The sequence below is a fragment of the Gorilla gorilla genome, chromosome 2 (assembly GCF_029281585.2).
Source record: "Gorilla gorilla gorilla isolate KB3781 chromosome 2, NHGRI_mGorGor1-v2.1_pri, whole genome shotgun sequence".
NCBI classification, from domain to species: domain Eukaryota; kingdom Metazoa; phylum Chordata; class Mammalia; order Primates; family Hominidae; genus Gorilla; species Gorilla gorilla.
In genome coordinates this window covers 133,399,931-133,423,110 of record NC_086017.1, presented here as the reverse complement: position 1 = coordinate 133,423,110, position 23,180 = coordinate 133,399,931, and the positions used below count along the sequence as shown (strand labels likewise).

The window sequence follows — 23,180 nt, the reverse complement described above, 5'->3', positions numbered from 1 at the left end:
AGACCAGCAACATCAGGTTCATTGTGAAGCAGTAACCAGGGTGATAACCCCTAGCACCGCGTTACATTACATCTTACTTTGCCTCACTTCTCTTTTTGTTTGTCCTTGGGCTTGGACCTCCAAAATTATTAATATCTTAATCTTTGCATCAAGCTCTATGTTTTAGATCTGATCAATAAAAATGACCCAATCGATAAAAAAGGACATAGCACCTAACTTCTGTATGGAAATCAAACCAAAAACAGTACTAAACTTTTTTTTTTTTTTTTGAGACAGAGTCTCGCTCTGTTGCCCAGGCTGGAGTGCAGTGGCCTGATCCCAGCCTACTGCAACCTCTGCCTCCTGGGTTCAAGCGATTCTCATGCCTCAGCCTCCGGAATAGCTGGGATTACAGATGTGTACCACCATGCCTGGATAATTTTTGTAAACCCTAAACTATTACGGTAAGTGTAAGGAAGTCCAATAAAGATCTTATTTTTCTCCTAATGATTACTTTGATGCTATTTTCAGGGAAGCATCAAATATGTATTATTCTTTTATTTTATTTTTTCTTTGGAGAGAAGGTTGCCCCTGATCTAATAGTGCTCAATGACCTGTCTGGGTACTTCAGCACCAATGTTGGAGAGGTGAAACAGAAACTCAAGAAGCAAGGAGGGGGCAAATATAGTTTGATAGGGTATTGTATATACTTTCTCCAGGAGAGAAGAGATGATATCTGCAGCCTACTTTTATCTTTATAACCTATGTGTTATAAGGAAAAAATACTGAGAAATGTGATTTTTACAGCCAAAAGTAACAGCAGTGAAGTCAAGAGTAGTTAAGTTGTACTGTGATCATATTTAGGAAGCAGCTACACACAAAATCAACCAAAGATCTCCATGCACATGTTATACAACTGTATGCTGTGTGTGTTGTAGGAAACACCCAGAATCTCAATCTAAAGGAAAAAAAAAAGAAGCAAGGGAAAGAACACAATTTGTTCCAAATCTTTAACTTTATTTAAAGCAGATACAGATGATAACAGCTTCCAAAGAGTAAAAGCAGTAACCTAAATGCTCTGCAATCTCCCACACCATGAAATTTGCATGTCACACACAGTGCAATCTCCCATCCAGAATCCAGAACTTAGTAGAAACCAAACTTTTGCGTCTTTGGAACAAATTTAGCTAAAAGATGAATAGCTAGAAAATAACTATAATGGTAAAGAATTTAATGAATCACCAAAAACTAAATTTATAATCTGATTTTTTTAAAGAACATGTATCATTTAGCTTAAGCTTCCTCAACTCTCTGGACAAAGAAAAAGATTCTGAGTTTTTAAGTTCTTCAAATAGGATTTCCTCTGGGGAAATTTGCTGTGAGTACTGTGTGGGAATCCATTTCCAAGAGAAGCCCAGAATAAAGGGATCGCCTCAGCCTGCTCCGTGGAGAAGTACCCTCATGGGAGACAGTACAGCTCTGGGGGGCAGAGCTATGGGGGCAGACTACCTGGTTCATATCCCAGCATTTCCACTTATTAACTGTGTGACCTTTGGCAAGTCGCTTATCCTCTCTGTGCACCAGTTTTCTCAGTTATAAAATGGGAATATGAACTGTATCAATCACACAGATGTAAAGCTGTTGTAAAGGGGACAAACTAAGGTAAGTACTCATTAAATATTAGCTATTATTATCTGATAAAAAATTTGTGCATGTGTGTATGTGTATCTTTGGGAAAAGAAGAAGACATCTTGTTTACTATTTTTTTGGAGAGAGGCTGGGACATGGATAATCACATAATTTGCTATTATTACTTTAATCTGACTTGAAGAACCATTTAAAAATAAAATTTAGCATGTCATATATTCCTTATAGTAGGCTTATTTCACCTTTTTTCTGTCCAGAGAGAGTATCAGTGAGAAAGATTTTAAGGGTGAAAACATGAATTGGTGGGACTTAGTAAAGAGCTGAAAAACTACTACAATGTGGGCTACGGTTATTATAAAATGATATAGATGGAAACTAGAGTAAGTTTATTTTGTCTGTTAAACCTGGAAGTGAGCTAGGCATGGTCACTCATGCCTGTAATCCCAACACTTTGGGAGCCCAAGGCAGGAGGATCCCTTGAGCCCAGGAGTTCAAGACCAGTCTGGGCAACACAGGGACACCCCATCTCGACCAAAAAAAAAAAAAAAAAAGCCAGGCATGGTGGTGCACGTCTGTGGTCCCAGCCACCTGAGAGGCTGAGGTGGGAGGATCACTTGGCCCCAGGAGGTTGAGGCTGCAGTGAGTCGTCATTGTGCCACTGCACTCCAGCCTGGGGGACACAGTGAGACCCTGTCTCAAAACAACAACAACAACAAAAACAAAGCAAAACAAAACAAAAAACACTTGGAAGTGGGGTATACTCAAAAATATAAAATTATCTAGAGAAAAACAATGCTCAGAAATATGTAGCATTACTGTGGCAGGGCAAGTGCACCCAATATGGCAGTTTACAAGGAACAGAAAGCAAAGGCTCAAGTGAGGGGCCTGGTCAGAGTTCAGGCTCCAAGTGTTCTAGAATAAGAAACTCAAGTCAGGCACCGTGGCACGTGCCTATAATCCCATCTACTCGAGAGGCCAAGGTTGGGGGATGGCTTGAGCCCAGGAGTTCAAGTCCAGTCTTGATGTCTTCCCTTGAGAGACAGGGCAATATAGTAAGGACTTGTCTCTTAAGGGAAAAAGCAATGAAAGAAAGAAGCTGAGTTTTCCAAATTAGTAGCGAGGACTCCAGAAATGGCTTCCTTACTCCTGCCTCTGCCAAAGATTTAGGAGGCAAATATCCCTCTGCTGGCTTACTAGCAACCTGAGTCAGGCAAACAATTTTATGAAACACTGCTATAGTTTAGTTTGTTTGACCTCCTCCAAATCTCATGTTGAAATTTGATCCTCGGTGTTGGAGGTGAAGCCTAACGGGAGGGGTCTGGGTCATGGGGGCAGATTCCCCCATGAATGGCTTGGTGCTGTTCTCATGGGAGTGACTCACTCTTAGTTCCTGAAGAACTGCTTGTTAAAAAGAGCCTGGCACCTCCCCCACACCTCTCTCTCACTTCCTGTCTGTCATTTGATTTCTGCACACACTGGCTGCCCTTTGCTATGAATGGAAGCAGCCTGTGGCTTTCACCGGATGCCCAACCTTCTAGCCAGCAAAATTGTGAGCCAAACAAACCTTTTTCTTTATCAATTACCCAGTCTCAGGTGTTCTTTTATAGCAACACGAACAGACTAAGACAGGCACCAACTATATACTAGGCTCTTGGTCATTAAAAATGATAGTCTTGGGTGGGTGTGGTGGCTTATGCCTGTAATTCCAGCACTTTGGGAGGCCAAGGCAGGAGGATCGTTTGAGCTCAGGAGTTTGAAACCAGCCTGGCCAACATGGCAAAACCCTGTCTCTACTAAAAATACAAAAAATTAGCCGGGTGTGGAGGCACACACATGTAATCCCAGCTACTCAGGAGGCTGAGGCAGGAGAATCGCTTGAACCCGGGAAGTGTAGGTTGCAGTGAGCCAAGATCACACCACTGCATTCCAGCCTGGGTGACAGAGCGAGACTCCATCTCAAATAATAATAATAATAGTCTTATTCCATTTATTACCAATGCTTGCCCAATCTCTACTGATGGCCACTTTTCTTACCATGAGTAAGAAAGCAGAATATGGGTCTTTAATTTTTCACAACCAACCCTTTTTCCTCCCATTTACAATAGAATTTCACTTTCACAGATAGAGACGAAGGGGAAAACACACAAAAAACCAAAGAACCACCCCAGAGATGGCAATGAAAAAGAGATCAATTGGCAGCTGAGAGTCCAACTGAAGGACACAGAAGATGATTTCAGACCCCCCTCTAACCCCAGTGATGACACAAGAGGGATGACACCTTTGCAGCAGATTTTACACAGATTTGGGGGGCTTTTGTCTTCCATAAAAAGTATCACTCCAGGGCTGGGCACGGTGGCTCACGCCTATAATCCCAACACTTTGGAAGGCCGAGGCGGGCGGATCACGAGGTCAGGAGATCGAGACCATCCTGGCTAACACAGTGAAACCCTGTCTCTACTAAAAATACAAAAACAAAAATTAGCCGGGCATGGTGGTGGGCGCCTGTAGTCCCAGCTACTCGAGAGGCTGAGGTAGGAGAATGGCGTGAACCTGGGAGGCGGAGCTTGCAGTGAGCCGAGATCATGCCACTGCACTCCAGCGCGAGCGACAGAGCAGACTCCGTCTCAAAAAAAAAAAGTATCACTCCAGAAATGACAGACTAGCAGATTGTTATTCTTATACAAACCATTTCTTGAGAAGAAAAATTTCAAAGTCCTTTCTACATAAGGATTTAGACTGGCATTAAATCAGCCTCCTAAAATATATTTTTTTGAAAGCTTGATTTAAGACATCTTCCAGCAGTTTTCTTACTCAATTCCTTTGGCTTTCAGCTCCTCTTTGACACGTTTCAGGTAAGAAGGATCAGGATAGCCATACCTGAAGAAACAAAAATTCCTTTAGTGTCACCACAAATTGTTCGGATATGTGCAATAGATATCCAGCATTTAAGGATTTAATTAATATCCAGTGTTGCAAACATTCACAAGTAATCCTGAAGGTGGATGACGTATCATGACTTTTAAATTCGCAGATGCAAGTCATTTAGCTAGCGAGTGAGCCTAGCTGTCTGGCCAACATCTGCCTTTCAACCTGGCTTCTACCCTGCCAACTACAAAGTATTAATATGATGTAGTTATTACATTTCGCATCAAAGGGCAGGGGGTTTGAGAATCCAAGATGAATAGTAATACGTTGATTTACTTTGAGGCTTCATGTCTATGTTAATTCTTAAAATTTTTCAGTTTATGGTAAGTAGTGACTCTCCTAAAAATATAATAATATACTGTGTTTTATGGGGGCATTGTAATCACATGCTAGTAGGATTTTCAAATTTAAGGTTTTGAAAAAGTCTCAGGGTATATATTTTTTCTTTAGTGCCAAGGGTCTGAGGAATCTTATTTGGGTTTCATAAAGAACAATTGGATTTTGTATAATACAGTTTCTACCAATAGTCTCCTCACAACTTAGACTTTTTCTAGAATATTATTGACCAAGTGATTTCAGGTTCTCTGTGGACTGGTGGGGGAAGGGGGGAAAAAGAAAGGTGACCTTAAAAGAAAGCAAAGTAACATTCCTAGCATCTAGCCTTCAAATAGACACAAAGCCTCAAATTAAATCAGCTTATATAGTATTCATCTTGGATTCAAAACCCCCCTGTCCTTTGGTGCAAAATTTAAATAACTCCATAGTACTTTATAGCTGGCAGGGTAGAAGTTGATGGGGACCAATCTTTCTGTCTTTGAGATTACCATCCCCGATTAGCATCTCTCAAAATACCAATTCCACTGCTATAGAGTCTACTTATATCCACATCCAGAAATTGCCATATTTCATAATCCCTATACTCTGTTGAGCAGCCATTACATCCCAAAAGGATCTCACATTTCTGGTCCTCCAAACCGGGATGTTTTGTGGTGAATATCATTCCAAGTGATGACATCTGAGACTCCTAATACGCGAGAGTACCCCACTGTAAAAATCAGCTTTTGGTCAAAGGCCCTACAAAGCAGTTTCAAAACCTTCCTTCCTTCCTCATTATCAGGCAAGTATGCAGTTCGCTGTATTCCAGGGTATCTCTTTCCTGGGTTTGGGTGTTCTTCCTGTGTGAGAACAAGAAAATGTCATGTGAAAAGAGTGCCCTGTCTAATTTTTACTATAGGTATAGATGTGTTCATTTGCAGATAAAGCAAATCAAAAGCAAGAAAGGTATGGAAGTTATGCTCATATTCCCAATAACTCATATTTCTCCTCTTTCCTTGAATTCATGCTGGAAACACTGTCCACCTTCCTGATACCCCCATCTCAAGATAAAATCTCCACCCACCCTTTCTCTGTCTTAAGAAATAGACACAAAAGGTATTTGAATTACCAGCAAACATTGTGACCTTTACCACTATTTCAATCCCTTGCACATGACCCTAGAGATAATTCCTTGGGAAATCTATTGTCTAATAGGCAATAGGACAGTCTCTTTTGCCCTGGTAATCGTAGCATAGTGGCAGGAAACCCATGGACTTCAGAAATACTTACTGTTTGTATGCCTGCTTTCATAGAATAAGTAATCACAATGGTGCCAAAGGACTCATAACCTGGAAGTGAGTCTCTGGAAACAGTGAAAACCATGCTTCCCTCTGGCTGATTTCCTTTCTGAATACCATAGGAAGTCTGGCATGTGGGACAGATTGGCTTATATGACATGGCTTTGTTGATACAAGGGGCGCAGAATTCATGCTTGCACTTTGGTAGCACTTTTTTGTTACTAATGGTGTCCATACAGATGACACAGATGCCCTTTTCCTTCTTGTCCAGTTCTGAGGCCTCAGAACTCACAGAGCCCTTGAGTGGCGGAGAAGCTGCTTTGGAATCATCGCTATCAATGTCCATTGGTGTTTCATGACCCTCTTTCAATTTCTTTCCAGCCAATGAAGACATTCCTCCTCCTTTTAGAACATACTGCTTCGCCTTTGCAAGGTGATTTGGCAAACCGGTCAAAGTCATTGACTCTTGATTTAGCACAAAGTGTACATTTGGATGTCTTTTTCTAAAGTCATCAGCAAACTTAGTCTGATGTAAGTGCTTTCTCTCCTTGCCCAAATATTTCAGTAAAAGAACTTCTCTCATCAACTGACATGAGGCATGTTGAAAGGCATCGATGAAACTTGCATAAGCATGCACAGATAGATCTACCTGCTTGTCCTTGGATTCAAACAGAATGAAGGTTTTCTGACCTTTCTCAGAAACCTTGCTGCAAATGTCATACCTTTTTTCGATCTCTGATATCTCCTGTAGTAATTCAGTTTCTAAAAGTTTATAGTGGGCACTATCAACCTCAATTACATTCATCATGTAATTGGCAGCAAATAGTTTCACAGGTATCTTGACAAAAGCTTCAGAGATTTTTTGTTTGGCAGCTGAAACGTCATCTTGGGTCCCAAGGAGAGTTAATTCGCCTCCTTTCTCCTTTATAAGGAGCTTTGTAAACTGGTGATTCAATTCCTGTTTGAATTTATTTGCCTGCTTACTGTCTGCTAAAGAGACACATTCTTGCTTCAGAGGTTCTGTGTTCTTCTGAAATTCACTAGCAAAAGACTCACGAGCTGCTTCCAGGTCACCTGATTTACTTGAGGTGAAATCTAAACAGACCATATTTGGAGAACTCTCCTGGATTTCAATGTTTACACCAAATCTTTTCTCTATTGAGTTGATTTTATCAGGACAGATATATTTAAAGTATTCAAAGTAAGGCAAGGGAACTTCAAAATAGTTGCTTTTTTGTTCTGCCTTGGTTTCTGGTTCAGAAGGAGAAATGCAGCTGTCCCTCTCCTGCTGACTGAGTGGCTTCCTCTCTGTCATTGAAGGGGAAAATTGTTGTTTCTGCTCACTTTCCAGGAACTGCTCACTCAAAAATTGATGTATTCTTTCAATGTCTTGGAAGTCACCACACACCTTCTCAATTCCATCATGACCTTCCATTTTTCTGATACTAGGGCACAGTGTGGTTATGTATGCCCTCTGCTCTTTGGAGAACAGGTTACAGTTCAGGTCAGCTGTTACAGTAAGAAAGATCTGAAATTTTAAAAGGAACAGGAACAAATAAAACCTCTCAGCATGCAGGCCTACCATCTTCTCTTCAGGAGAATGCATAGAGACTAGAGAAACAACCACTACATCTTTCCCAAGTGGGGGCAACCTCTTTCAAATCCTATTATTTATTTATTTATTTCAAGATTGAGTTTCACTCTTGTTACCCAGGCTGGAGTGCAATGGCGCGATCTCAGCTCACTGCAACCTCCGCCTCCCGGGTTCAAGCAATTCTCCTGCCTCAGCCTCCTGAGTAGCTGGGATTATAGGCATGTGCCACCACGCCCGGCTAATTTTGTATCTTTAGTAGAGACGAGGTTTCTCCATGTTGGTCAGGCTAGCCTGGAACTCCCGACCTCAGGTGATCCACCCACCTCAGCCTCCCAAAGTGCTGGGATTACAGACATGTGCCACCGTGCCTGGTCTCAAATCCTTTTTAGAGGATACAGCACGCTACATCCCAGAGGTTCTCAGCCCTGTCTGCATATAAGACTCACCTGGCGAATTCAGGGAAAAACAAACCAGCCAAAGCCCAAGCACATCCCCAGAGATTCTGATGTTAACTAATCTGCAGTGGAGCCTGGGCATGAGCATTTCTAAAAGCTCCATGGCCAAGAGATCCGTGTTCTACAACTGCCACTAGCTGTTTGATCTTGGGAACAGCAGTCAAGGGAAGGCACCTGTGCTCTCTGGGCAAGTTGTTGTGGCCCTCACAAAAGTTTGTGAACTTGGAAGGGAGCCATAAAACTGAGGGCAATGGCTTTTCCTATTACTATTTTTTCTCTTCTTCACTCTTCCTCCTTTATTCTTGTTTCAACTAAACACTCGACTGCATGCAAAGTTGTGGACCCTTCTAAACCCTGGCCTTTAGAAGCTCAAATATAAGACACGCCAGGTTAAGATAAAAAGGACAGAGACCAATTGAATGTAATATAAAAGCAAAATTCCTAATGTTTTGTTCCTTCTCAAGGACTTTGCATGTTAAGATCCTTCCTCTAGGTCTTCAAAATGTTTCCTGAATCCAGCCATTTCTCACACCTCCATCAAGGCCACCAAAGTGCATGCCATTATCATCTTTCACCTGGCGCACTGCAACCCCTCCTAACCAGGCTCTAACTCTCCATTCTATCCCCTTTCTACATTCAGTTTTCCAACAGCAGCCAGAGTGACCCTTTAGAAATATAAACCAGATCGCCCTCTCCCCTGGCTCAAAACTATCTGATGAATCCCCTAACATTTTAAGTTAAAAATCCAAAATCCTTACCTTCAGCCCCAAAGGCCTGTCTTCTGGGTACCTTCCCGAGTTCCTAGCACCTCTCTCCATTGCTCACTGCCCTCTCCACCACACTGGCTTCCTTAAAGCTTCTGGGCCTCAGAATGTCAGCTCTTGGGGACTTTGCACCTATGCTTCCCTCTAGGACACTTTCCGCCCAGAAATCCACTTGGCTAGAGATGTCACCTCACTTGAGGTTTTTCCAGACATCCTATTTTAAATGGTGGTTCTGTCACTGTCTGTCACTTATTCTTCTTCCTAGCAGGTATGACTGGCAGACATTTTATTATATATCTATTGTTTACTAATATTGTCTGTTTCTCTCACTAGAAGGTGCCGTCCCTGGAAGCCGAGTCTGCCATGTTCCTGGCTGCCTCCCCAGCTCTTATAACAGTGCCTGGAACACAGTAGGCAGTGGATATCTATTGTTGAATGAATCTTGTCATCATTCAAGTTTCAGGCCAAACGTCACCTCCTCAGTCAAGTTGTCTCTGATTTCTGGTTAGAAGTAGCACCAGGCCAGGTGCAGTAATTCATGACTGTAATCCCAGCACTTTGGGAGGCCAAGGCGGGCAGATCGCTTGAATCCAGGAATTTGAGAACAGCCTGGGCAACATAGTGAGACCCTGTTTCTACAAAAAAAAAAAAAAAAATTGGCTGGGTGTAGTGGCGCCTATAGTCCTAGCTACTCAGGAGACTGAGGTGAGAGGATCCCTTGAGCCCAGGAGGTCAACTCTGCAGTGAGCCATGATTGTGCCACTGTACTCCAGCCTGGGCGATAAAGTGAGACTCTGTCTTGGGGGGAAAAAAAAGAAGTGACACCACCCCCATCTTCCCCTTGCTTGCCCTGGCCCTGTTTCTCTCCAAATAAATAAAATGGTTTTATTTATTTTGTTTACTTGCCTACTGTCTTTCCGTGCATGACCTGGCCCCCAGTATAAGCTGCCTGAGAGCAGGGACCTTGTCTGTTGTATTCATCTCTGTGTCCAGTGCCTAAAACAGTGCCTGGCTCCCATGTACGTGCCCAGCACATGGGTGTTGGATCAATAATACATGAGGCTGGTGACTAGAGAGGAGGCGCAGGCACAGCCAGCTCCTTCTTTCAATACTCACCTTTTGGAGACAGGAATCCACAGCATTAGGAATATGTCCTTCATGTTGATGCATATCACCAGACGGTGTTTCTGCTTGTGATTGTGTCAGTGAAGAAATTTGAGGTCTCGTGTTCTTCTTTATTGAATTTTCAGTGGGTACCAGGAAAATGGGCACAGGTTTTTCGTCAACAAGTATTTGGTGCTCTCCTTTTTTCAACACTCTCTCCTTAGCTTCAGCGGAGACATTAAACACACACACACACACACACATAAAAATGGGAGAGATTTCAAGTAATCCTCTCATTCCTGTGTCTGTACTCTGCCCCAGCACCTCCCAGTAAGGCTGCTCCCTGCATCCTGGAATGGTGGGTTGGCGATGGAGAAAGTCGGGGAGCTATTAAGAGCTCTAAAGTGTGCGGATTAAGTTTTACTATAGAAGTGAAAGCTTAATGACAATGGAACATTGTCCACCGATTAAACATCATGTTTCTGAAACTGTCTCCAGTCTCCCCTTTCCTTCTTCCTTCTTTCCCTCCCTCCCTCCCTTCCTTCCTTCTTTTTTTTTTTTTTTTTTTTTTTTTAGACGGAGTCTCACTCTGTCACCCAGGCTGGAGTGCAATGGTAGGACCTCGTCTCACTGCAACCTCTCTGCCTCCCGAGTTCCAGCGATTCTCCTGCCTCAGCCTCCAGAGTAGCTTGGATTACAGGTGCGCACCACCATGCCCGGGTAATTTTTGTATTATTAGTAGAGACGGAATTTCCCCATGTTGGCCAGGCTGGTCTCGAACTCCTGGCCTCAGGTGATCCACCAACCTCGGCCTCCAAAGTGCTAGGATTACAGGCGTGAGCCACCGCACCCGGCCCAGTCTCCCATTTCAATACTCATTATACAGGTAAGTGACAACAGCAGGAATCAAAAGTGCAGACTCCGAATTTTGTAAATACACCTGTGTTTGCTGCCATTCATAAAAAAAGGCAGGAAGGAAATACACCAAATGGTCACATTGTTTATCTTCAGGTTGTTTTTTACTCTTTTCTCTTATTTCTATAGTGAGCATATATCACTTTTGTAATCCTCAAAAACACAAAATGGAACATCCTTTTGTTCATGGATGGAACAATGGAACCATTATTTAAAACATAAAAGTGGAATCCCTGAATGACAAGGACAGCAGCTGGCAGGCATCTGGGGGAAGGAAGATGACAGCTGAGAAATTAAGTTAGAATGAGGATATGGAAAGCATCCACACTAAGGCGCCATCAGCCAGACCCGCACCGGGCACATGTGAGGCCCCATCCTCCACCGAGTGTTCACTGTCTCAGTGAGTCTCTTGGCAGCAGGGCCCCGTCCCTGTCCGCCACCGCACAGTGACATACATTCTCCTGCCCTCTCCCCTAGGTCAGCTGGTACTGGGTCCGCCTGGAAACCCGGGGGCCGGGCCCCCAGAGGGCTTTCGCAGCCTGGCCGCCCGAAGCTCACCTGCCCTTTCACTGAACTCCACCCGGAAGGTGCCCGGGGCTTCGTGTTCCTGGGTGCTGACCGTGCACTCCCCGCCGCCCGAGGACTTAGAGCTCTGGAAGTAGCTCTCCAGCTTCCTTCGTACTCGGGGGCCGGACTTGTACACCCGCACGAGGAGCGGGGACGGCGGGCTCAGGTGGGAGGCCATGGCTCTGCGCGTCGGGAGGGCGCGGGGGCTCCGGGAGGCAGCTGGGCCGTAAAGGCGCGGCCCGCCCTGCCGACCGGGCGCAAAGTTTCAGTTTCGCTTCCCTGGAGGTCCCTCCCTGTTCCCGGCAGAGCCGCTTCCCCCTCCTCCCTGTGCTGCCCGCACCGAGGAGAGCGGCCTGCGGGGTGAGTAGGTCCGGTGCCTCTGGGCCCTCGGGGTCCGCTCTCCTGCAGGCTCGAGGTGGGCGGGGAGAGGGGGGACGGGCGCGGACCCGGGTCCCAGGGCCAGGCCTCCCTTGTGAGTAGACTATACAAAGAAAGTAAGTTTCTCCTGTGTTTCTTATTCTTTGTAACTCTTACTGCTGTTATCACTATTATTTGATCCTAAAAAGTAATTCACATTCTGAATCCATGTTAAACTTAGCCATTTTTGAAAATTTGAATGTGTTCATCTGGTAATTGTGACCTGTTACCCCTTCCCTCCCTCCAACTCTACCCTTTAGACGGGCTTCTGCGGGCTTTTCTCCTCCATTGCTTGATTTAACCAACAGCACTGAATTGTTTCTTGCTGCCCAAAGAACAGAGCAAGGCCCTGATGTCAAGGGCTGGTGAGGGGAGGCGGACCTGTGAACCAAGGAGCAAAACTTCTCCAAGGCCTCCAAGGGGAAGTTTCAAGCAGAATCTTAATAAATTGAGTGTGGCGGCGAGATGGGGAAGACAGGATTGGGGGGGAAAAGCACCTGAGGCTTAGGGACCACTGTGGTCTGAAGCACAGAGTGGGCCTGGGGCCTGGGAGGAGAGGAGATGGGTGAGGGGATGAGGGAGGGAGGGCCTACCTAGATGAGCACTGTCCAGCAGAAATACAATGGGAGCCAGTAGGTTCATTCTAAAATTTTTGCAGTCATATTTTTTAAAGGATAAAGAAACAGATGAAATTAATTTTAATGATTTTTAGGATATTTTTAAAGGATAAAGAAACAGATGAAATTAATTGTAATGATGTTATTTAGCTTGACATATCCAAAACTTAATCATTTCAGCATGTAATGAGATTTTTACGTTCTTTTTATCATACCACGTCTTTGCAACCCAGTGTTTTTCTTATACTTACATCACATCTCGATTCAGACTGGCCACATGTAGCCTCAGTAGCTATGTGAGGCTGTTAGTCCACCCTGGACAGGACATATTTAGATGGTGAAAAGCCTTGAAGAGCAGTGAAGATGACCTGAAGGGTTGTAAGCAGGGAAAGCAAGAAAGTGACTTGCCAGATTTGCATTTTAGAAATATGGTGCTGACAACCGTGTGGAGGACACATTTACAAGCAGGCAGGGATGAGTTGCGGCAGAGAGGCCCGAGATAAGGTTTTTGCACATGGCTGGTAAGACTGGAAATGGGCCAGTCTTTACTGTGAACAATTTGGCAATACTGTCAGAATTACAACTGCATATACTTTTTGGTTCTGGAGTTCCATTTCTAGGAATTTGTCCCATTGATATATTAGCCCCTGTGTGAAGTGACCTGTGTACAAAGATGTTCTTTACAGCCTTGTTTACAATAGCAAAAGATAGGGAACTCTTTAATGCCCATAAATAGGGGGACTAGCGGTTTAATAATAATAGTATATCTATACAATGGAATACAATGGGCAGTAGGAAAAATGAAAAAGCTCTCCATGTGCTAACATGAAAAGATCTCTAGGATACATTATGTGGAAAAAATAAGATGCAGAAGTGTGTGTATAAGCTACTACCTTTCGTGTAAAAAATGCCACTGGAAGAATACAGGAGAAGCGCTGATTGACTCTGGACAGGGAATTTAGCAGCGGAGACAGGAGGAAACCTTTTACATTTTCTAAATTTGAACCATGTAAATGTAATACCTATTCAAACAATAAAATGTCAAACTAGGTACATTTAAATCTTTGAAAAGAGTATATTGCTGGCTGGGTGCAGTGGCTCACGCCTGTAATCCCAGCACTTTGGGAGGCCAAGGCAGGCGGATCATGAGGTCAGGAGATCGAGACCATCCTGGCTAACACGGTGAACCCCCGTCTCTACTAAAAAAAATACAAAAAAAAAAAAAAAATTAGCTGGGCGTGGTGGTGGGTGCCTGTACTCCCAGCTACTAGGGAGGCTGAGGCAGCAGAATGGCGTGAACCCGGGAGGCGGAGCTTCCAGTGAGCCAAGATCGCGCCACAGCCTGGGTGACAGAGTAAGACTCCGTCTCAAAGAAAAGAAAAGAAAAGAGTATATTGCCACAGCTCAGGCAAAAGGTGCTGAGACCCTGAAGTGAGGCAGTGTCAGTGGGCGAGGAAGGAAGGGGCATATTTGAAAGTGATTTAGTTTGTCAGGTCCCAGATATGAGACAAAAAAGACTCAGGGAAAGTTCCTAGATTTCTGATTTGAGTACGTAAATGGTATTATCATTTACTGAGCTGTAGAATCCAGGAGATAAAGTATGGATTTGGTGGGGGTGGGATGGAGGATTGGGGACCAGGAGATAAGAGGTCTACTTTTGCAGAGGCTAATTTGAGGGGACTGTGAGACCTCCAGGTGGAGTTGAAAAATGGGGCTCAGGAGAGCCATGGCCTAGAACTGCAGATATAAGAGTCATATTTGCAGTTGGTGAGTTGAAGCCACGGAAGTGGATGAGATCACTCCTGGAGAGTATGTAGAATGAGATGAAAAACGCTTTAGACAGAATCCTGGGGCAAACAATTAAGAGGGGGATGGTGGAAGTGAACGCAGGGAAAAGGCCTGTAAAGGCAAAGCGAAGGGTAATAAAAGAACCAAGGGAAGATGGCATAGGAGAAGCCAGGAAAGCAGAATTTCAGGAATGAAAGAGTGAAATACTATAGAAAGTGGTCCAGTAAAGATGGATAGAAGATAATCCATTGGCATTAACCACATGAGGGATTCTGATGAGCAGTTTCTCTTCTTTTTTTTGAGACAGGGTCTCATTCCTCTTGCCCAGGCTGGAGTGCAGTGGCACGATCACAGCTCACTACAGCCTGAACTTCCCACCAAGTGATCCTCCCATCTCAGCCTCCCAAGTAGCTGGGACTATAGGCATGCACCAACATGGCCAGCTAACTTTTTGTATTTTTAGTAGAGATGAGGTCTTGCCATGTTGCCCAGGTTGGTCTCGAACTCCTGAGCTCAAGCAATCTGCCTGCCTCTGCCTCCCAAAGTGCTGGGGTTACAGGTGTGAGCCGCCATGCCTGGTCACTGGCAGTTTCAAAAGGGTGCTGGGAATGAGGCAGGGAGCCAGGTTATAGTAGGCTGAGTGGGCAGGTGGACAGAAGGAGAGTCCACTACTCATTCCAGAAGTTTGGCTGCTTATGAAGAGAAGGAAACACAGTAGGAACCAGTGATGGAAAGTTGGGAAGGCTTTTCTGTTTTTAAAACGGAAGAAATGGAATGCTTAGAGCACTATGCTCCTTGTTTGGCTATCCATAGGCCTGTAAAACTTGGCCTGAAGACAGAAACAGGTGCAACATTTAAAGCAAAAGCCCATGGCCAAAGCAGATGAAGTCATCCTTCATTTTTGAAAACAGCAGTGCCCTCTGGAGGCAAAAAATGCATCTTGTCTTTGCATTTTAGAATGCAAAGGATTGTACTAGACCTGCTGCTTTCCCTTGGTGAGTAAGAATAGTGCTCTGATGCTGTAGATGGTTGTACAAAATGTTTCTATTGCAAAGACATTAGAAATCGTTTCGACCAGGTGCGGTCGCTCACGCCTGTAATCCCAGCACTTTGGGAGGCCGAGACGGGTAGATCACGAGGTCAGGAGATTGAGACTGTGCTGGCTAACACGGTGAAACCTCATCTCTACTAAAAATACAAAAAATTAGCTGGGCGTGGTGGCAGGCGCCTGTAGTCCCAGCTACTCGGGAGGCTGAGGCAGGAGAATGGCGTGAACCCGGGAGGCGGAGCCTGCAGTGAGCCAAGATCGAGCCACTGCATCCCTAGGGGACAGAGTGAGACTCCAACTCAAAAAACAAACAAACAAACAAACAAACAAAAACAAAGAAATCATTTCGAGGCCTAAATATAGCAACAAGTGTGGGCAACTGTATCTTTAAGCATTTTCATCATCACTCTTCTAAAAATTCATAATCTTTAATTCCTATTAGATGGAAAATCATAACAAAGTATTTTTTCCCAGATTTTCTGACTTTTAACCAGATATACCCCTATCATTAGGTCAAGGATGTTTATCACAAATTCAATAATACACACCCCTCACAGGCTCGAGTGGCATTTCCTCTTTCTTCAAACACTCTCCAGTGGGCTTCACTCACTCATAAGCTCGGTCTTCTTTACTGTTCTTTGAATGCTGTTCTCAGTCTCACCACTTTGTTATCATCCTCTTCTTCTAAATATGTAAAAACCTCCTGCATCCTTCATGACCAGGCTGTAGTCTCAACTCCTCCATATAGCTTTTCCTGTTCCAGGTCGTAGAGCATTTTCCCTTCTCTGAACTGCCATTATGATTTCCACTGGAACCTCTCTTGGAAAGGGTAGAAGGCAAACAGTAACAACAACAGCAAAACAATGTGTACATTGTTATCAAGGAAATTAAGAACTCACCAAGATCAGAAATCATGTTCAGTCCTCCTACAGTATATTCTTACCGAATTTCCTAAGATTCTGGCTAATGTTTATTGCATCTTTTCTAATTCATTCCTAGAAGTGGGCCACCATATCTGGAAACTACAGTCTATGCTTTGAAGTGCAAAAGGGAATAAACATTTAAAGACTCCCCCGGGGACCTGGAGGATGGACTTTTCCATGGTAAAAAGCATAAATGTGTATACGTCATGAACCTTGATCAGCACATGAATACTTCTTTATATAACAGCAAGAAATCTGGGGTGTTCACTAACAGTTGACATCCTCATCTGCTTTTAATAGCTCAATAAAGTTTTCTCCTTTCTCCCTTCTTGAGAAATGGGGAATCAAGAATATGCTAATCTAATAAATAGTGTCAACTTGAAGCTGGATGATTTTTCAGAATCATTTTAATTCTCAGCTCATTTAGTGATTCTGCTTTTTCGGGTTGGGGTAAGGAGAGTAATAGAGGATGAATGAAAAGAAGGGAACAGAGAAAGATCAGATTAGAAGTCATTTACTAAACTTGAAAATTCCACATTAAGGCTTGTACCATGACAAAGGCAATTGAAAGTGGATCCTTGCTGATGGATGAGAGACAGAGCTGATGAGGCTCATGTCCCCAGGTCTTCTGTCTAGAGAAACCCCATGAGCTTTTGGAGATTGGAGTCTATCTGAGAGTTTGGGGTCATTTTGGTCTGTGACTTTTGGGCCTTTTAAAGTGTTGATCTCTAACCCTCATCTCATTCTGAATTAGAATGAGATGCACTGAGATGTATTGGCGGTGGCTGGCGCCTATAATCCCAGTTACTACAGAGGCTGAAGCCAGAAGGATCACTTGAAATCAGTAGTTCGAGACCAGCCTGGTCAACATAGCAAGACTCCGCTCATCTCTTAAAAAGTAAAAACAATTAGCTGGGCATGGTGGTGCATGCCTGTAGTCCCAGCTATTCAGGAGACTGAGATGGGAGGATTGCTTCAGCCCAGGAGTTCAAGGCTGCAGTGAACTGTGATCACACCACTGCACTCCAGCCTGGGTGACAGAGTGAAACCTTGTCTCGAAAAACAATAAAATTAAATTTAAAAAAAGAAATGCATCGGCCCCTAGGGAAATGACATAGGGCCAATGTTTGCTGGCACATTTAGTATTTTAAGTGTTGCGGGCATGCAGATTTAAAAAAACACATGCTTCCCGCCCTCCCAAACACAGTGCTTTGAGCCGGATTTCCATTGCATTGTGTTTACTAGGGTGTATTTGTTATCAATAAGCTGTAGTCCTTCCACTTCCATTTTTTAAGAAAGCCATTCTCATTTTTCACAGGTGGCCGGAGCAGCAGCTTACAATGAAAAATCAGGTAGGATTACCTCGCTCTCACTTTTGTTTCAGAAAGTCTTTGCTCAGATCTTTCCTCAGTGGAGAAAGGGGAATACAGAAGGAGAATGTCTCCCCTACAAGTGCTCAGGTGCGTGACTGCAGACCCTTGTGGGGACCCCCGCACATGCTTCAGAGTTGGTGTGGCACCAACCAGCAGGCATGTTCTCTCAAGGCCTACACCATTCCTCTCCTTTGCCTATAAATGTGAGACTCTTTTAATGACAGCCTACGGCTGAATTGACCAGATGGGGTGGCCAACTGATTATCTCCTTGCTCAACGAGTGCTATACAAGCTAAATAGTTCTTGCCTAATTCCAGGGGTCCCCCATTAAAGATTTTCAACCAAAGCTCAGGCCAATAGGGCCTGACTACCCAATTTCGGCTTCGTTTGGGTAATTGAGGCCACAAGAGGTCTTTCTAGGAGACTCAGATTAGAAATGGGAGTTGAAGCAAAATAAAAGTAATTATCACATTTTATCTATTTTAGGATGCACATTTTTTTTCACATTTTAACATTACTGAAATAAGGTAGTGTACCTGTTATCAATTGATGGTATGCCCCAGTTTAGTTGGCAGTTTTTTCTGTTTCTCAGAGGCAGTGTAACAACAATATCTTAGACACCATGAAATACAGTGTCCCAAGCTGGGTCCTCCAGGAAGCAGAATTTGAGATGGAATTAGAAGTGCAAAAAATTCACTGTGAAAGGTAAAGAGAGGAAGCCAGACTGGGCAGACTAGCCATCAGACTGTAATAAAAACCTGACAGTCTCTGCAAGCCTGAGATTGACTGTTAGAGGTGTCCCACGTTGGGCATGAATGGCCTTGCTCAGCTACTGATGGAGGCTGCCCTGAGAATAGCATGACCTTGGCTGAAAGCTGAGATGAACCCTGAGGGGCTAACAGCTGGAGGCTGTCAGCTAACTGTATTTCCCACTTCATAGCCAATTGCAGGGAGATCTGAGTAGCACATCTTCTTGTCTGCCACATACGGTAAATAATTTTTAGTCAATTAGTTTTAATTTCACCAAAATTGTGCCAGACTAGAATATCATAAAGAATTATTTACTGAACTGAAGCAGACAGTATCAGTGCTCCACTCATTGGCTGGTCCAATGTCTCCCCTACTCCTCCTCACCAGGGAACTGCCTCAATCAATGACCAATAGAAGTTGGGTAGGCCAGGCATGGTGGCCTTTTTGAAGCCACCCAGGTGGGCAGATTGCTTGAATCTTTTGGAGCACTCTGAGAAATGCCTCTGAGAAAGGGGAAAAAATGCCAGCTAAACTGGGGCATACCGTCAATTGATAACAGGTATACTACCTTATTTCAATCGGCCCAGGTGGGCAGATTGCTTGAAATCAGGAGTTTGAGACCAGCCTAGGCAATATGGTGAAACCCCATCTCTACAGAAAAAAATACGGAAATTAGCTGGACACGATGGTGTGGGTGTAGTGCTGTGAGCCTGTAGCCCCAGCTACTCAGGAGGCTGAGGTGGGAGGATGGCTTGAGCATAGGAGGCAGAGGTTGCAGTGAGCCAAGACTGCATCACTACACTGCAGCCTGAGCAACACAGTGAGACCCTGTCTCAAAAGAAAAAGAAGTTGGATAAATATCCCAGCTCCTGTGGTTACTACCCCTCCAGTGGTATAACCCTGAGGCACAAGATCTACACTGTTTCCCAGTAGAGTTAAGTTCCATCTGCCTAGTTACACGTGCTTTGTTCATTTGTCTTACTTTCCCATCCTGCCCTCCCCACTCCAAGGCCCTAGTATTTCCTAGGATCACCTCCCAAATAAACTACTTACATTCAAATCTTTGTCTCAGGGTCTGCTCTTAAGAAAACACAAACTTAGATGCTGACAAAAGCAAAAAAGTTATAAAACCTCTGCCTATTTTGGCTCATAATTAAGTCCCTTCCAATACCTGTGCCCTAAGCATGGGTCTTTCTAAGCTCGCCACTTTTATATATATTTTTAAAAATTCACAAGCCCCCATATACATGGTTTTCCTACCATCATCACTGCATCATAGTAGCTACCACTTATGGAGTACTTAATATATGCCAGGCACAAGACTATGCACTTTATGGGTGACCGACCATTGAAAACTCTTAGATGTCCTTGGTCTAATTATATGTGTAGTTGAGAAGAAGAATCATGAAGAGCACTACATGAAGTTCATCTCTCTTTTGCACATAGGAAACACAGTCTCCTGGTATGAAGTGGGATTACAACCTTTCAAACCGTGCTTTTTTTTTTTTTTTTTTTTTTTTTTTTTTTTTTAATCTTCTCTTCTTTTCCAGAGACTGGTGCTCTTGGAGAAAACTATAGTTGTCAAATTCCCATTAACCACAATGACTTCAAAATTTTAAAAAATAATGAGCGTCAGCTGTGTGAAGTCCTCCAGAATAAGTTTGGCTGTATCTCTACCCTGGTCTCTCCAGTTCAGGAAGGCAACAGCAAATCTCTGCAAGTGTTCAGAAAAATGCTGACTCCTAGGATAGAGTTATCAGTCTGGAAAGATGACCTCACCACACATGCTGTCGATGCTGTGGTGAATGCAGCCAATGAAGATCTTCTGCATGGGGGAGGCCTGGCCCTGGCCCTGGTAAAAGCTGGTGGATTTGAAATCCAAGAAGAGAGCAAACAGTTTGTTGCCAGATATGGTAAAGTATCAGCTGGTGAGATAGCTGTCACGGGAGCAGGGAGGCTTCCCTGCAAACAGATCATCCATGCTGTTGGGCCTCGGTGGATGGAATGGGATAAACAGGGATGTACTGGAAAGCTGCAGAGGGCCATTGTAAGTATTCTGAATTATGTCATCTATAAAAATACTCACATTAAGACAGTAGCAATTCCAGCCTTGAGCTCTGGGATTTTTCAGTTCCCTCTGAATTTGTGTACAAAGACTATTGTAGAGACTATCCGGGTTAGTTTGCAAGGGAAGCCAATGATGAGTAATTTGAAAGAAATTCACCTGGTGAGCAATGAGGACCCTACTGTTGCTGCCTTTAAAGCTGCTTCAGAATTCATCCTAGGGAAGAGTGAGCTGGGACAAGAAACCACCCCTTCTTTCAATGCAATGGTCGTGAACAACCTGACCCTCCAGATTGTCCAGGGCCACATTGAATGGCAGACGGTAAGTCTTTGTTTCTATTCTCTTGCACTGGCACAGGTGATCCCTGAAAATTAAATAATTTTTGAGTGTACACCATGCAACACTATGTAGAAACCATCTTGTTTGGATTAAGAATATGAGCCAGATGCAGTGGTACATGCCTGTAACCCAGCTACTTGAGAGCCTGAGGTTAGAGGACCATTTGAGCCCAGGAGTTGGAGGCCAGCCTAGGCAACATACCCAGACCCCATCTCTTTAAAAAATTTTAATTTAAGTTTTTTTTAAAATAGGCTGGTCATGGTGGCTCATGCCTATAATCCCAGCACTTTGGGAGGTCGAGACAGGAGGATCACTTGAGCCCAGGTGTTCAAGACCAGCCTGAGGAACATAGCAAGACCCTATCTCAAAAAAAAAAAAAAAAAAAATTATCAGGGCATGGTGATGCACATCTGTAGTCCCAACTACTTTGGGAGACTAAGGCAGGAGGCGCACTTGAGCCCATGAGTTCAAGGCTGCAGTGATTCCTGCCAGGGCAACAGAGCAAGACTTTGACTTTGACTCTAAAAATAATAATAATAATAATATACCATTCAGTGCCAGGCCATCTGGATTTGAATACCAGCTTTGCTATTTATTAACTGGGTAACCCAAAGCAAGTTACTTTATCTTTTGTTCTTCAGTTTCCTCATTTGTACAATGAGGATAATAATAGCATTTATATCTTAGAGCTGGGATCAATATACATAAAATGCTTAGAGCAGTGCTTGGCACGTAATAAGTATTTATCATTATTATTGCTGTTGCTATTATCTTAGGCACCTGGAGGAATTAGAACAATCTTTGATCCCAGGGAACCTAAAATCAATTATATTCTTTATTATAAAAATATTCTTTATTTGAAAAATCTCTCTGGGGAGAAAAACCATCTCAACATTTCTGAAGCAACCTATCAATAGTAAACAAAAATAATACTTAAGAGTATGTAAATTTGTGACAAGAGTGGAGTATAGTGGACCAAGAAAGATTGCTTCAGAAGGTATGAGTTTTGAATCTGATCTCAAGTTTCGATGGGTATGATTGGCAGGAGGGGAAGCTTTCTGGGTGGTCAGAGTGACTTGATCAGAGAGATGCAGAGGAATTGACAGAAAATAATGGGCTTGACTACAGTTAGGAGACACAGGTGGAGCTCTAAGTCATAGTCTGTGTGTTTATACACAGAATATAACTCTGCCAGGGGCTGTGGAGAATGCAAGGTGCAACTAAGCATTTAGCTGGGGGTCACTGGGCACAAAGGTGAGGATGCTGGCAGGGAAGGGGAAGGAGTCAGGGTAGCGGTGAACCTAGGTATTTCTGAGTCAGTGCAGCTCCCCTGCTAGACGGAGAGCACCTTAAAGATGGAGATCTTGGCTTATTCATCCCTATAGCCTCAAGGCCTGGTCTGGGCATGCATCTAAGGGTTCAGCAAATTAAAGATAAATAAGTGGAGGGGGCAGGAGGGAGAAGGCACCACAACAGAGGGTGAGAATGAATATAAGGCTATATTCTTTTTTTTTCTTCTGGATCAGTGATGTCACACTTAAGACTCTCATGACCACAATCAAATAGTCTTAGACACTGGTAAAACAAACAAACCAATAACACTTATTGCCTATAAGACAATTAGAGAGAAGACTGAGGGGAGTTCATGAAATGAAATATTTGAGAAGTCATTAACACACAAATTTAAAACTAAAATGGAAGCATCCTAGTTGAGTAACTTATCCCTTTAACTGAATTTTTTAAGGTATATTTATTGCCAGCAACATTAGGAACATTACAATTTTTAAAGGGTGTTGGTGCCCCCAAATTGCAAATTCTAATTGTGCTTTCAAAATGAAGCATTCATTAACATCATCGAAGAAATACCTGAGTTACCCTGAAAGGGAGCCAAAGTCAATAGAATGATTAGGGGAATCTGGGCATGGGGGAAGGAAGGACACTATCATTTTTAGCACAGCTCTGAGGGTTAACTAGGAGATGATGTTATCTAAAGTACAGCTCATGTATATGTACAGTCTATTTCTGAAGAGAGAGATGAAGAACTTGGTTGCACATAAGATGGGTGGGTGAGTGGGGGGTCTGGGAACCTGACCAAGAAGGGGACCTACTTTTCATTGAAGACCTTTTTGTCCCATTTGGAGTTTCTTTAACCTTGTTAAGTTTCTTATACCTTAAACCATAAAAACATTAGAGGGTGGAAATTCTCCAAGAAATTTTATTTCCTATTTAAAACGAGACAAAACAAAAACCCACGACGAAATAGCAAAAAGTCATGGTGGTCGGGCAGAGATGAAACC

General features: G+C 43.5%; 2 protein-coding genes across 19 annotated transcripts in view; one reads left to right on the top strand and one right to left on the bottom strand.

Moving 5' to 3' along the window:
• Positions 1–975: 975 nt before the first annotated feature.
• Positions 976–23,180, bottom strand: part of DTX3L (deltex E3 ubiquitin ligase 3L) — a 60,416-nt gene continuing 38,211 nt past the window's right edge. Inside the window, exons 4-9 of one of the 4 annotated variants that reach the window (XM_055383800.2) lie at positions 15,982–16,252; positions 12,849–12,965; positions 10,094–10,305; positions 6,157–7,692; positions 5,509–5,726; positions 976–4,503 (exon numbers count right to left, since the gene is read on the bottom strand). In XM_055383800.2, coding sequence (XP_055239775.1) covers positions 4,434–4,503; positions 5,509–5,726; positions 6,157–7,692; positions 10,094–10,147 — 1,878 coding nt within the window. In that variant the 5' untranslated portion in view covers positions 10,148–10,305; positions 12,849–12,965; positions 15,982–16,252 and the 3' untranslated portion in view covers positions 976–4,433. Of the gene's footprint in view, positions 4,504–5,508; positions 5,727–6,156; positions 7,693–10,093; positions 10,306–11,554; positions 11,982–12,573; positions 12,624–12,848; positions 12,966–15,981; positions 16,253–23,180 lie in introns of those variants that run through there. The other 3 variants (XM_055383799.2, XM_055383798.2, XM_004036177.5) reach the window with 3 other exon arrangements.
• Positions 11,701–23,180, top strand: part of PARP9 (poly(ADP-ribose) polymerase family member 9) — a 36,762-nt gene continuing 25,282 nt past the window's right edge. For 2 of the 15 annotated variants that reach the window (XM_019023570.3, XM_063704104.1), the window contains exons 1-4: positions 11,868–11,923; positions 16,433–16,536; positions 17,675–17,816; positions 20,030–20,865. In XM_019023570.3, coding sequence (XP_018879115.3) covers positions 16,522–16,536; positions 17,675–17,816; positions 20,030–20,865 — 993 coding nt within the window. In that variant the 5' untranslated portion in view covers positions 11,868–11,923; positions 16,433–16,521. Of the gene's footprint in view, positions 12,058–16,432; positions 16,537–17,674; positions 17,817–20,029; positions 20,866–23,180 lie in introns of all 15 variants that reach the window. The other 13 variants (XM_019023572.3, XM_063704106.1, XM_019023569.3 and 10 more) reach the window with 9 other exon arrangements.